This window comes from Protobothrops mucrosquamatus, unplaced genomic scaffold (genome assembly GCF_001527695.2).
Source record: "Protobothrops mucrosquamatus isolate PMUCROS unplaced genomic scaffold, P.Mucros_1.0 scaffold_174, whole genome shotgun sequence".
Taxonomy (NCBI): Eukaryota; Metazoa; Chordata; class Lepidosauria; order Squamata; family Viperidae; genus Protobothrops; species Protobothrops mucrosquamatus.
In genome coordinates, this window is record NW_015386250.1 from 25986 (window position 1) to 40678 (window position 14693).

Sequence of the window (14693 nt, forward strand, 5' to 3'; positions counted from 1 at the left end):
ATAGTATTAGTTCATATTTTTGATTATCTAAGCTGATTTTAAATTTTAATTTTCTAAAGCCTTTGCTTAATAAAGAAATTAAAGCATACTAAAAGACTTTAACGGTGTCAGTCTCCTCTTTCTATCCTGCTGTACAAACTGAAGTATATTCAGAACTTTTGTTTGAAAGCCATATGATTCAAACACAAGGTGATGCTTTTCCTTCCTTAGGTATTTGGCACAAATCTTCATAAAATTTTATCAATTTATTTACCTGCAATATCTTCTTATATGAGTGTTTAGCTTACGTGTTTCAATTTATTTGGCAGAAACATCTTTCAAACACTGAAATTAAATGACTTGTGTTTTGAAAGTACTTCTTTAAGTTTATTTTAGTCTATAAAGTTAAAAGTACTCTGGTCCTGAAATTCAACAGTAAGATTTAATCCACTAAGTAGGAAAGAAAATATTCTTGCTGAATTCCTGGAGCGTTGCTGCTAATCCAAAACTGGGTCAACTAGACCAGATGATATGAACTGTTGACAGGATTCATCATCATGCTGAGCCAGCACTAAACAGATCTCATCATCCTGACTATACCAGTCAGGTACATTGTCCCAGTCATCAGATACAGATTCTATCTTCCTAGATTTTCTTCCATGGGCTCAGTTCCACACATTTTAGGTTAAAACGAGATCATCTAGTTTGCAGTACGGTACATTGTGCAATCCCTGGCAATTGAGTTAATTAAACCAAATATAAAACATAGGTGAACAACTTGTCTAGTAGCTGAAAAAAAAATCCATTTGAAATTATGTGGAGACAGTTTTGTAGTGTCAAAGAAGAAATCTACCATTTCTGAAAAGTTGCAAAAGTGAACAGCTTATGCCTCAGAGTACCAAGAGAGATAAACTGACTTCTTTCTTTTTGTTTTTTCAACAAGTAGCCTGAACATTTTGTATCAATGACTGAAATCCTTAGGCAAGACCAAAAACTATTCAAGTTTAATCTGATATTGATAATCTACTATATGGTGGAAAACAAAGGTCAACTCAGATGAAAGATGCTCCAGTCAAAAGGCAGATCTGAGAATAGGTACTAAAACTAGGATGAATTCATGAAATGGATCCATGGAATGTATCCTCCTATTTTGTCCTGTTTCAGATTCTAATATTTGTTATGGATTCTACATTTATACAAATAAATGAAGCCATGTGCATAAATGTTCATGGTCCTATTTACCTGTCTTGATAGATCAAATGTCCAGATTATTCTTTGAGATATGCCAAGAATGGTGGAGCTGTTGTCTAATTATATACATAATTATATACTGATTGTCAACCCTTAGCAGGCAAGGTCAAGCAAAAAAAGAAACAGAGATTCCAGGTTATGGTTTTTATTATTGTAGAATAGAATAACAGAAAATTGAAAGGTCACAAAACTTTCTCTCTACCCCATAGATACTGAACAAAATTAATGTCTTTCTTGTGCTTTTGAGTTTCTCCGGACTGAGTTGACTTTTTTCTCCCTCAGTGGTTCATTGTTCCTTTCATTCCTTCCCTTTCCCAAGGCTGGTTCTGCATTATTTCACACTAATGGAATGATTTTTCTTTCATTACATCCTTAATCCAGTCAATCCCTAACTCAAATCAGATCTTATGATGAGTGGTTCTTATAGCACATAGCCACAGGCTAAGTACTCACTACAATATTCAAGGAATATAGCGATTCTACTCATTTTCTCCAGGAAGTGCCTGATATTTTATTAGACCTGGCATTAGAAAAAAAAAAAGTACTGGCAATGCTTATGTGATTTCTTCCTTTCTCAAGAACTGGGCAAGTAGCAATAGTTGGCGAAAATAAAGGAAAAACAAAAAGGAAACTTGCAAGCTCCAACATACACAAATAACTCCCATTGGCTCGAGGGTGTGTCTGTCTTGATGTCATTCTTCCTTTTAGCAGCTCCCTTCATACGCCATCTTTACATCACCCTGACATTCAGGCTGATATCTTGAAATGGCTCATGAGGAAATAAACATGCTTATGCTGTTTACAAGGAAAACAAAACTTTGATAGGGGAGCTAAGCATTCCCACTACAATGTAATTCTCACAGCCAAAAACTAAGAATCCATTCCCCCTAAACCAGTGGTTCTCAACCTGTGGGTCGGGACCCCATTTGGGGTATATTGACCATTTCATGGGGGTCGCCAAGCAAGGCTGTCCGCCATCTTTTTTGTCCATTTTTCCCTTTTCTGGCAAGTGCCTTACCTCCCTTGGGCTGGGCCAGCTGGTGGTCGGCCTGCTCCGTCTCTGCCGCTTGCCAGCTACGCCTCGGACGGCGCAGGGGGCGGAACCACGCATGCGCGGCGCTCCTGGGCAGGGAAAGTCCTCGACTTACGACCAGTTGGGTAGTCACGACCGGTTTAGTCCTCGACTTACGACCGGTTGGGGTCGCGGCATTAAAAAGGTTGAGAACCACTGCCCTAAACTCTGTCATCTCCCTGACATGCAGAACGCCCAAACAGCTTTGTTTATTTAATGCATGTGAGAGCAATGTTAATTGTTTTAGTATTATGTAAACCAGGCCCCAGACATTTGGGCCAGTCTGTTTAATTAAAGGACAGAAGAAGAATCCACATCTCCTGTGCTCAGCTGTACAAAAGGTGAATGAAAGGATACAGTATTGTATTTTAACCGATCAATCTAAGCAACTATGTCCTTCTAAGGATAATTCTTGCATTTAATTTCTTTTTGCTAATATAAGTCAAGAGTCTTCCATAGATAATTATCAGTTCAATTAGTTCATAATCCTTAGCTCTTTGATGAACACCAGGTCAAGAGACTGAAATTAAGGACAAGAGAATGTAACCATAATAGGATGGGGCAATAGGAGTACTGAAGTATAGTTTTGAAAATGTAAAAAGATCAAATATTAGGACATCTAAATGCTCAAATGGATTTTGCTTCAACCATTTACATGTTTAGACGCTTATTCTAAATGAATTTTTCTTCCAGTGTGGAGAAGATATAAGCACATAATGATATGGGGAAACTGATGTATGGTAGAGCTAAATACTTAAGAGATTGCTGGAAAGGACAGTATAGCAGTTCTTCAGCTGTTCAAAATACATAAATTGTAGTATTTTTGAACTCTGAATGAACTGATCACACATCAAGATGGTTACATGCAACTGCATATACTTGTCCTGAGTATCGTTAACTACCTGTTTAGGGCTTCCATATTCACACAATAATGCTCAACTAATATAGGTGTATAAACAATCTAAACAATTCAAGCTTCAAATTCCCTGTTCTAAACTTATTAGAAGGGTTCTGGTGATGGATCTGATCTATCAAGACTAGCAAGCCAAGAATACAGATGGATCACTTCTTTTCAAATTCAAAACGTTTTGCACATCTGTACTCAAAATTAGTGTTGCTTATTTGAAATTTAGTACATTGTGTGAATCCAGCCCTGGTAATTTCTAGTTATGCTGTATGGCTTAGTGTATTTTATAAAGCCTAACAATTGTATTTAACTTAATGATGCAGAATGCCAGTTATGCTACTGAGCTTGGAACAAGGAGACAAAGAAGATGGATTATAGATCAGGAAGCATGAATAAGCCTGGTCAATCACAACTTTGCCATGTACCTTAAAAGTGAAATGGACCTCCTTTTTAAGGCATATTAGACCACACGTAACCCACTGGGTCATTGTCACTGGGTCACTGATATTTTCTTCCCAGATTCCTCAATGCCTGTAACAATGGCAGAACTTCTAATGTACTACTTTCACTGGAAAATTTAGGGAGATAATTAAAACTGTATCTACACTTGAAAATAGCCCATGTTGAACCATGTAACATAAACATAAGGAGTTGACCACAGGGTATGTTTTAAAATATTCTGTATTGCATTATACTGTAGTATGTCACACAAATGTTTTATAAAGATTTATATGTTATAAAACATAAAGTGTTTTATAAAATTTGCCAAATTTCAATTCCATGGCTGTCATGTTTCAGATTTTGGACACATTCTGTAAGATAAACTGTTTGAGGTACCTTTATTCAAAAATTGTTGCCCTACAGAGCAGTTTTCCCAGTTAAAGGTTACAGACACAAGAACTTTGATAGTATATAGATCAATTAATTCGCTCTTCCAAATTATGCTTCCCGACTTGCGCTGGATTCTCACAACATAATAGACTAAAATGTGACTAGAGTATTTGTGGATCACATGTTGAGTTAATTCCAGTAAACTATGGTTCAATTAACTGTGCAAGCACATTTATTTTGTACACAACAGGCACACATGCACATATATAGGAGGAATTAAATGTAGCAGCTCTGCAAAGTCATTGAAGTCTATATTATATTATAGATTTTTATAGTTTACATTTTTTTTACTGGAAACCCCCCCCCCCCCAACAGTTTTAACAAGTGCAAAAGCTAGAATAAGAGATAGCGGTAGATCTTTGGATAATTTTGCTCCAAGTCAGCATGGTTGCCTGACATAACTGTCTAATACAGCATAAAAAAAATCTATTATTCTAGATAATTGAAGAAAAAAATGAAAGAAAATATAGAAATGGGTTTAACCAAGAAAACATCTGGGTCTTTATTATTTTGGCTGGCATATGAATGTTACCAGGGAGACAAGGTGGGTAAATGCGTATGTGTGCATCATACAGTTATTTCACAAGTGGCCCAAGTTAACAGATATAATTTTGTGCAATAGATACATTTCTCTAATGAAATCATAATGCACATAATGTCATTGTGGCTTGTAATAGTTACCTATGGGATAACCATACAAGTAGAAGCCCACTATTCCTTTATACTTAGAATATGCATACTGTATACCATTACATTTCATCTCATCTCTTCATTGGTGGGCCTTGGAATCCTGGCCAAGAATCTAAGTCCTATAAGCTTGTAGCCTGGCATAGTGGAATTGCATAGCTTTCCTTTCATCAAACAACCCATTAGATAACAGAGGGCACATTATTTCAGAGAAGATGCAAGAATTGCAGCAGCCAGAATTAGACCTTCCATGTAGTACCCAGGAATCATAGGAACAACTATCCAAATTTCTTCTTTATCATTCATTTTTTGACTGAATAGCTGGACCTCTCATATTTTCATATCGGCAGGTAATATATGCGTACAGAAAAACACACTTATCATTTCTCTGGATGTACCCAGATCAAATTGGCAATTTTACTATTACAATTTACATATAAAAATACAGTCACTGACATAATAAACAGGAATATAGATAGTCCCCCTTTTTTTTCTAGGCACCGAAGTAGTTTTGGGGGAAATGATGTCATTTGTTTGTCAGAGTTAAATGGTAACTGCTAAATATTCCAACAAGCTATGTACAATTTATATTACTATATTTCATGTCAAAGTTTTTTTTTTGCCTGAAATAACTTCATTTATTTTTCTCATATCTCCAAATGACACTGTTGCAGAACCTCTCTGGGCTGGTTGTGCCTGAAAAGGAGAAAGACATTGTAATTTTAAATATTAAGAACTAAGTAAGATAATATGGTTTTATTTAAAAAAAATCAACTAAAAACTCTAATACATACTCTCATTTAGCCACCCTACATATTACAGGGAAGGTAAATATTACCTGTGATTCGTGGAATTTCCATCCTATCATGTAATAAATCTGAAATGTCGCTGGTATTGTCCCATCATTATTTCCATACAATTCTGTAAAAGGAAACATTTTGCACTTATTTCACCACAGCAACAAGAAATACAGCAGAAACCTACCTAATCTATTATAAAATAAGTGATCTGTATCTAATTCAAGGCAGCTTCAAATGTATTGGTCCAACTCCCGTGCCAGCAAATTTATCAACTATTAGGAACCATCAAGAGAGAGCATGGGGGAATGCAGGGGCTCATTGGAACCACACCAGCCCTCTTAACATAAATTCCTCTCCCTTTTCTGTCTCGTTTGAGCTGAACACTGTAGTAGTGAACACTGTAGTAGGGTAGTGATAACAACTCCTTACAATGGCGGTCCATGAGAAGAATCAATGAAGAATGGCAACTTTACTGACTATAGCTTTCCATTTTAGGGCCCATGGATTACATATCTGTGCTGGAATGGTACATTAAACATTTGTGAACCTTTTCGAGTTTTCAATACTTCTGCCTCAATGTGACCTAAAACCTGATTTGTTCGCCCCACAAGTCCTAAAACTGATAAATAAAACCCAATTAAACAAACGAGTCAAAAACATTATATTTGCTCATTTATTCACTGAGGAAAATTATCCAAAGCTACATATTTGTACATGGTAGAAGAATGTGAAATGTTGAGTTACATGTAGTCCTTGACTTGTGACTATTTTTTTAATGGTGGTTTGAAATTACAACAGCCTCAGAAAAAGTGAATTACAACCTTTCCTCAAAGCTATGATTGTTACACCACCCCATGGTCATATGATTGATTGTAATTTGGGCACATGACAACTGGCTTGCATTTACAACAATTGCAGCAGCTTGCGGTTACATGTTCACAATTTGCAATCTTCTCAGCCAACTTCTGACAAACAAAATCAATTGGGGAAGTTGGATTTGCTTAATGACCATAACAACCACATCAGAATGACCGTAAAATCATATCCAGTCATGTAATGACTTGCTTAAAAACCACATGATCAAAATTATGATCCCCCAACTGTGAGCATAATTCAGGGACTACACGTATTGCTGCCCAATTACTGAAAGCAAACTTTTTCATGAACTTTTAAGCATCACAGAAAAGGTGGTGGGACAGAAAATAGCGTGGACTGAACAAGCTTGAAAATATAGAGTGACAGAAATCTAACTTCAAGTGATAAAGATGAGTTATTTAATGAAAAGTTCATACCTTTATACACTGCTGCAGCTGCCAACATAGTTGCTCTGTGTATCATAGATTTCCTGTTCCAACAGCAATTACTTTCTCCCATACCTAAAAACAGTTTTAGGCTTTAAAAGAAGATACAGCACACACCATCAGTTGAATATATTTCAGCAATGTGAATAGGATTAGATGAGCACAAATGTTTTAAAATAACACCAAATATCTTATTTCTGCTTACTCAAAGACAAATTTATCCATCAACAATGAGGTTAACATGCAGCCCCAGTAAGTAGTCTGTAGCCCAAAAATCTCCTTATAAACTTATATACATTAAGATTAGTGAACCCTGTGAAAACTAAGACCTATACAAATAAAAAGTAGACTTAATACCGGTATGGTTTACCAGTAATCAATTTTCTGTGAAAATGTCTTCAGTACACCTGCAGCAGAAAGCTTCCAAAATATACATATACCTTCCTTCTACAACAGAACAGTGGTTTATCTGTCACCGGGGAGGTAAACTCCATTAAATTCAGTGGAGTTTATTTCCAGCTAATTGTGCTTAAAACTGCAACCTATGTTTCTCTTTAATGTACAGATTAATCAAAACAACTACAACCCAGCTCGCAAAGCATTTCCTTCAACTATTTAAGGAAAGAAAAGATGTTAGAATTCAGTCTAATTCAAAATTACACTGGTGAATCAAGTCTAAGCAGAAATGAAAAGCTACTTCACTTGATGTATAGTGATAGCTATGTTGTATTATATGTATGTATGTATGTATGTATGTATGTATGTATGTATGTATGTATGTATGTATGTATGTATACACACACACACACACACACCAGCTTTTTTTCAACTCTGTTTCTGGAGGAAGGAAAGTGCATGGTGTGGTACAGCAGGGTACAGCTTTTGGGGGCACACATGCAATGCTGTGATGCCTGTAGAAAAGAAGTAGGGCTTGTGCCCCAATTATGCTTTTGTCATTTGATCCCCTGCCCCTTTCTCCTTTGCCATCCCCCTCCAGATGGTGCCACAAGGTGGTGAGCATGGAGAATGGGAGCTATGGGTTCTAAGAGATAAATTGCTCTAATTCTCACTCCCCAAACTTGAAGAATGTCCAAAAATAATACCCCTCTCCCAATTTGAGCACTTTGCTATTAACCTCTTTGTTATAATTTCAAAATTCTGCCTATAGGTTTACCACTCATTTTAAAAATGTGAGCATAGCATACAGAAGATTTAATGTTTGAATATAAATAAGTTAAACACAATATGCAGAACTGTATACTATCAATCTTAACAGGGTATGAAAAAGCAGACTGCAAGGGTAAATTATTTTATGCAGTCCTGAAATGTATGTTATTTCTATATTTCTATATTTTTCATTAATTTCTCCTGAAAGAGTGTATTTATTCTCATCAATATACTTCACAGTTCAATAATAAAGCCATAAACTCTAATTTGTTTCTCCAAATGAAGTCAAATTACTTCATAGCTCAGTATTTTTTTTAAAAAAAAACCTGGAACTTGCCTTGTAGATCAGCCATAATTTCAAACATTCCTGGATAGTTAACTTGGATTTCATCTGAATCCTGGAAATAGTAAATAGATTTTTGATAATCACCAGAAAAAAACACATTAATTCTAAAAATGGGACCTCAGAAATAAATAAATGAGGTCAAACTGAACATTGCTAATGATGTTCTCTCCATCCTACATACCGCTGCATATCGTAGAATACTTTTTTTATTGAACTGGAGAAGCATCTATCAATAAAATGCTAACATTGCACATTGACAGAAGAATAATCTGTTTCAATAAGAAAAAAAACTACAGCAAACACCAACAAATGATGGTTTTACTCCAGGTTATTAAAAGAATAGTAGTCCAGCAAGCTTGTTAAACAGAAACTTGAGGCAATCGCTAGGAGAAAGACACTGGGCTTGTATACCACACTAAGCCTTATCATGGTTTGATTGGCTACTGTAAATCAAAGACTGGGATTTGGTGTTTTGTGTAAACCTGGACAAAATAGTTCATTTGATAAGCTATGGCTTATTAAAATATGTTACTGAAAATCATCTCCTCCCCTGCTTTCTTTCAGTCCCCGGGATAGTAAAGTTGGGGGACTTCAACCCAACTTCCTTCTGCCAGGGAGCTGAAGCAGCCCAGGGGTTCATAACCACAAAAACAACTACAGGCCTGACCAACTTATTAAGAGCCTGATGTACATGAAAGGTCACACACTAGATCTAGTTTCTGATGTGGGCAGACACAAACCAATTGGAAAATGGGAGGGGGGAGGAGGAGATTTAATTTCACCAATTCTCATAGGGGATATTTTCTTATTATCATTTCAATTTATATGCTGCCCAATTCCCAACAATTCTAGGCAACTGCAATGAAAACATTTTGTTTGTTTTAAAAACAAACAAAATAGCTGTACAGAGTAAAGACAGCAAGGATGACAAAAAAAAAACACAGATGGAAACAATTAAAAACAAATCCACACAATGGACAGGGTGGCTCACTCATCCTTACCAGTCAGATTATTCTCTGAGTGCCATGGAATTTTACAGTGTGGCCCCACTTTCTCCACAGTGGGAAAAGATGGGTCAGAGGGCATTTGGGGAATCTCCCAAGAGTCTGGTATGCAGTTTGATTATGGTCACCCATTGGAATAATGGAGCATGTAGGGGGCTGGACTAGATTGCACTGGGGCAACCTCTCTCTGCCTGGAGATCCACTGCAGTTTCTTGGTTTACTGAGATGAGAGACATGAAGTGGTTGAGAAGATACCTGAACACAGCTGGAAGGCCCACTTCAGGTCTGACTGGACACTGATACAAGCTCATGTTTAGTAGCAAAACCAAAATATTTTGCCATCCTAACTGTCATCCAGCAGCCCTCATAATGCAACTTGCTCCTTTCTCAAGAATGTTTGACAAGACTGGCATCTGAAGGGTTGCTGTGAAGACTTAGCGTTAAAACTGCTTAGATTTAAGAGGAGCTAGGCTTCACCTGTACTAACACACTGATTTGAGGGATGTCCTCTTGTGGTCTGGAATCATTATGAGCTTCTAAGTTCCAAGGAAGCAGATAGAACATCTGCAATGCCAGTTCCACCACTTCTTAGGTGGGTCTCTGTTCTTGATAGCTGGCTAAGGTTTCCTGTGAGATGGCGGGAAGCTGGATTGAAGCAGTAATCAGCCCTTCCTTGAGTGAAGGATTGTTTCCCTCGCCTCTTAAAGAGTAGTGTGCCATCGCCTTAATAAACGTTTATTCAAGCCAACTGATTTTGGACTTTAGAGCCATCCCCAACCTTTCTTTTCTAGGAAATGTTGTGAAGAAAAAGGTGCCTTTACACTGCACAGCCTTAGAGGAAACAGATTATTTAGATCTTTAGAAATTGTATTTATCATGTCTGGTGATGTCTGGAATTGGGGAAGCACAACCCTCCTTGATCTCTTTTGGTACCATTGATCCTAGTATCCTACTGGAATGTCCCTGAAAGATTGTAGAAGAGGACATTAAATGAACAGGATAAGGAAACTTGGACAATCTGAGACTTTGAAGTCCTTCTGCCAAAATCCAGGAGACTTCAGCAAGTAAAACTCTTCTCCCTCAGATCTAGATCCATAGAGACGCCTATCAGAGAGGGCAGGTTCAGGTTTGGCCAAGTCTCTATAGATCAGCTGCAAAAGTTAAGTATATTGGTTCCAGTTCATAGTCTGGTTCCCATGACTACTTTACCTCATGGCCTAAGCTGTACTTTATTACAACTTAAAAGATTTCTTTCAGTCAAAACAAGATAGCAATAATGATTAACATCTGTTGTAGCTTTTCTGGAATGTTTCTTCCTTGTAATGGATAATTACCACTGTCAGTGTGTTGAAGCCAGCTCTTCCCAGCAGATGTCCTAGGTCACTCACTGCTGTAAAAGGAGACACATGTGGAGAAAATCCACCTTCTCTTTCTAGTTCTGCTAGTTGCAAAGAGCAGCGAAGTTCAAAGAGTGTATCTCCCCCAAACATAGAACCAATAAATACTCCATCGGGTTTAAGGACTCGGTGTACCTAAAATCATAATTAAACCAGGCATTATCTAATATATCCTTACCTACATTTTGATGCTAAAGTCTTACTTCAAAGTAAACTCCACCAATCTCATTGTAATGCATCATGCCAATGAAAGTCACTATGCAAATACTTAGACCTACTTCATTCTTAAATTCCACAAAATCTCATTGGACATGTAATACAAGAAATATTTAACCAGTGCATTTGCAGAAATTAATATAATTGGAAGGGGCCATCCAGTTTGGTGTAGGACTTCCAAGTAACACACCTCAATTGTTAGGAAATGTATAACATGGAATAAATTCAGCAATGATTTGCCCCCAAACATTTGGATCAATATTCTAATGCAGAAGTGAGCAATCTTTTTGACTCTGAAAATTATATGTAGATATAGCTACAGGTCAGGGATATACACTAATAATATACACACATATGTATATGCATGCAAAAAAGAGGCATTCCCCAAAATAGACAGCAGGCTCCCTTTCAAATGAGGAAGAATAAATATATGGATGGGACCCCTGGGAGAAAAGACTTTCTCATGTATTCAGTGATCTTACTTTAGCCAAGATTTTCCAATAGCAATAGCACTTAGACTTAGATACTGCTCCACAGAGCTTTACAACAGCAGCCTCCAACCTTTTGGACACCAGGGACTGGTTCCATGGAGAGGTTTTTCCACGGACAGGAGGGGGCTTGACTTTGCATACTGCCTGCATCCCATGGATGGGGCTTCACTTGTTTGCGTGGCCCGGTTTCTGGCATGCCGTGGACCGGTGCTGGTCGATGGACCGGGGTTTAGGGACTCCTGCTTTACAGCATTCTCTGAGCAGTTTACAGAGTCAGCATATTGCCCTCAACGATCTGGCTTCTCATTTTACTGACCTCGGAAGGATAGAAGGCTGAGTCAACCCTGAGCTGGTCAGGATCAAGCTCCTGGCAGTGGGCAGAGTCATCTTGCAATGCTGCATTCTAACCACTGAGCCACTAAAGCTCCAATATTGTAATCCACAGGGAAAAAGCACAAATCTTGAGATAGGATGGGAGAGTAAGAAAGGGGTAAGAAAACTGCACTTCTGCTGCTGTTGCTGCTGCTAGTAGCTATCAGAACAGCAATCTTTATTTTCCCATCTAGCAAAGAAAAGAATGTGGACCATCTGGGTTGTATAGAGTAACTATGGTTGCATATGGGCTATGGATTACTGAATCCTGCCCTGAGCTGGACTGAACTTTACCCACTTTATTAACTGCGAGCGGGTGAGTAAACTACAGACTAAATTTGCAGGTAGTCCTTGACTTATGACTATTTGTTTGACTGTTCAAAATGATGACTATCTTGGAAAAAATGACTTACAACCTGTCCTTGAAGTTACCACTGTCATCCTACAGCTGTTATATGATTGCAATTTGGATGCTTGACAACCGGCTTGCATTTATGATGGTTGTAGAGTCTTGTGGTCATGGAATCACAATTTGCAACCTTTCCAGCGGGATCCAACACCAAGCAAAGTCAATTGGGGAAGCTGGATTTGGCTTATTGACTAGTTGATTCACTTATCAACCATGTGATTCGCTTAACAACTATGGCGATTTGCTTAACAATTATGGTAAAGAAAATGTTTGTAAAATCAGATCTGATCACATGATGGCTTGCTTAACGACTACTTTGCTTGGTGACTGAAATTCTGGTCCCAATTATAGTCACAAGTCAAGGACTGCCTTTATAGAATGCAAGACATAATATTACAGGTCAGTATCTCTTCCAACAATATGGTTTCTGTTGGAAATAACCTGAAGGAGGCTACTTTACTCCACCCCTTTTCTTTTTTCTTTGCTTTGCCAACTCACACTCAATATATCATAGCTATCAGCCATGCACAATTCTTGCTGAGTTTAGCTTGCTTGCTCTGACAAATCTGTTGCTGCTTTAGGAATACACTGATGTAGTTTCCTTGGCAACTGCAAGGATGTAGCTTATTACTGCCACCTTCTGGGATGTCATTTCAACCTCTCAGTCTAGTCCCCAGTCTTCTTGTCCCTCTCTCATCACAGAACTGGGCCTGAACCAGCTTAGCTTCTGAGCCCAAGCAAGGTCAGTCGGGAGCTGCCACCTGCATGCTAAAACAATGGTTAAGATGAAGTGTTATTGTCACCACTATATCAATACTTTACAGGGAGGGAACAGGTGTACTTACTTCATGCAATGCTTTGGGAAGATCATTGACCCAATGCAAACTAAAAAGTAATTACAATAGAAAGCAAGTTAATAAAAGGCACAAAACTCTCTCACCACTGTAAATTTTAGATGGCAAGGGCAGACTGGCATATTGGCACAAGAAAAATATATGCAGCACACCAGAGATGCATTTACGCAACGTGCCAAAATCTTAAGTAACATAAATGCACGTGGCATCCTTTCTGCTATGCATTTCACCCAAAATTTCCATTTCAGTGTATTGTGCAAATTCAAAACAGGTACCATCCCTTTAACTTAACTACTTAGTAATATAGAGGGTAGTATTCAAGGACTGGTAAACGTTCCTCATTTTTTTTACTGCAGATAACACACCACATTTTCTAAAACAGTGTTCTGGGAAGGCTGCAGGGGTACACATAATAAAGCCCATTTTCTTTATATTAATCTTCTGGCCTCTCAATTATAAATTACCACGCTTGTTCTTATAGCAGGCCAGATATTGTAGATGATGACCAGACTGAGCCCAAGGGAGGGGTTAAATGCACCCTCAGTCATGAGTCCCTTGGCGCCCACAAGAGATCTCAGTCTAGCCTACTTTGAATTCCATTTACTCTTATCTACCGCCAAATTGCTTTGACCATTAGTAGTTCAGATTCTTGTAGAGAGCTTAAGCTTGCAATGAATCTTTGTACTCATTTGAACTGCCCAAATCTTTTGATTTTCCTGGCACTTGACAGATGTTATACTAACACACAAAATTGCAACCTCAGGAACCCAAGGGTCCCAATTACAAAAATCACTGTTCTCATTATAAATGTTTCTGTCTGCTTTAATTCAATTGTTAAGTACCTCAGACTGCTGACAACAAGATTAAATGTGTTTTCTTTGAAAGGGAGAAATTCTTCATCCGCTATGATATTGACTCTTGGTACTTCTGAATCTAGTGTGTTTTTCTAAATCAGATTAGAAGAGAAATAATTGAGGACTCCAGTTAAGACAATTCAACTTTTCAGTAGCATGACTTTATATCTGACAAATATCATGCAAATCTTACCAGAGCAATTTCAGCCACATCTGATTGAAAAAGCCTTCCAACAACATCCTAAAAGAAAAATAAGTGGTAAATAACATAGTTATTTTATTGATTTTATTTAGGAAACTTAGATAAGTTTGTTTAATTAGCCAGAGGAAAATTAAGAGTAGCATTTATGTTGCATGTGATCAGGCCTTGTTTTGGCTAAACAATAATACTGTATATATGCACCATTAAACTATTTATTTGCATTCATTATATTGTTAAAATAATACTTTTGAAACATTTTATTTTAAATAATTGATCTATGGAATTACTGCTACCGGTCTAAAACTAATCACAAACATTTTTGGAAAATCAGGTATTTTGGGATTCAAACCAGGCTCAAAACTACAGACCTCTATTTCTTTATTTGAGGAAAGCCATTTTAATTAGCTGGGAAATGCTTCTGATCAGACATAAAGAAGAAAATACAATTAAAATGTATTCTGCCTTCTCTTGAAAACCCCACGTAGTCTAAGTC

General features: G+C 37.5%; 1 protein-coding gene across 1 annotated transcript in view; it reads right to left on the bottom strand.

Annotated features, from left to right (window-relative positions):
- Nucleotides 1-5387: 5387 nt before the first annotated feature.
- Nucleotides 5388-14693, bottom strand: part of NDUFAF5 (NADH:ubiquinone oxidoreductase complex assembly factor 5) — a 14632-nt gene continuing 5326 nt past the window's right edge. The window contains exons 4-11 of the mRNA XM_015822386.1: nt 14192-14239; nt 13987-14090; nt 13136-13175; nt 10740-10937; nt 8393-8453; nt 6880-6963; nt 5626-5708; nt 5388-5483 (exon numbers count right to left, since the gene is read on the bottom strand). Coding sequence (XP_015677872.1) covers nt 5388-5483; nt 5626-5708; nt 6880-6963; nt 8393-8453; nt 10740-10937; nt 13136-13175; nt 13987-14090; nt 14192-14239 — 714 coding nt within the window. The remainder of the gene's footprint in view (nt 5484-5625; nt 5709-6879; nt 6964-8392; nt 8454-10739; nt 10938-13135; nt 13176-13986; nt 14091-14191; nt 14240-14693) is intronic.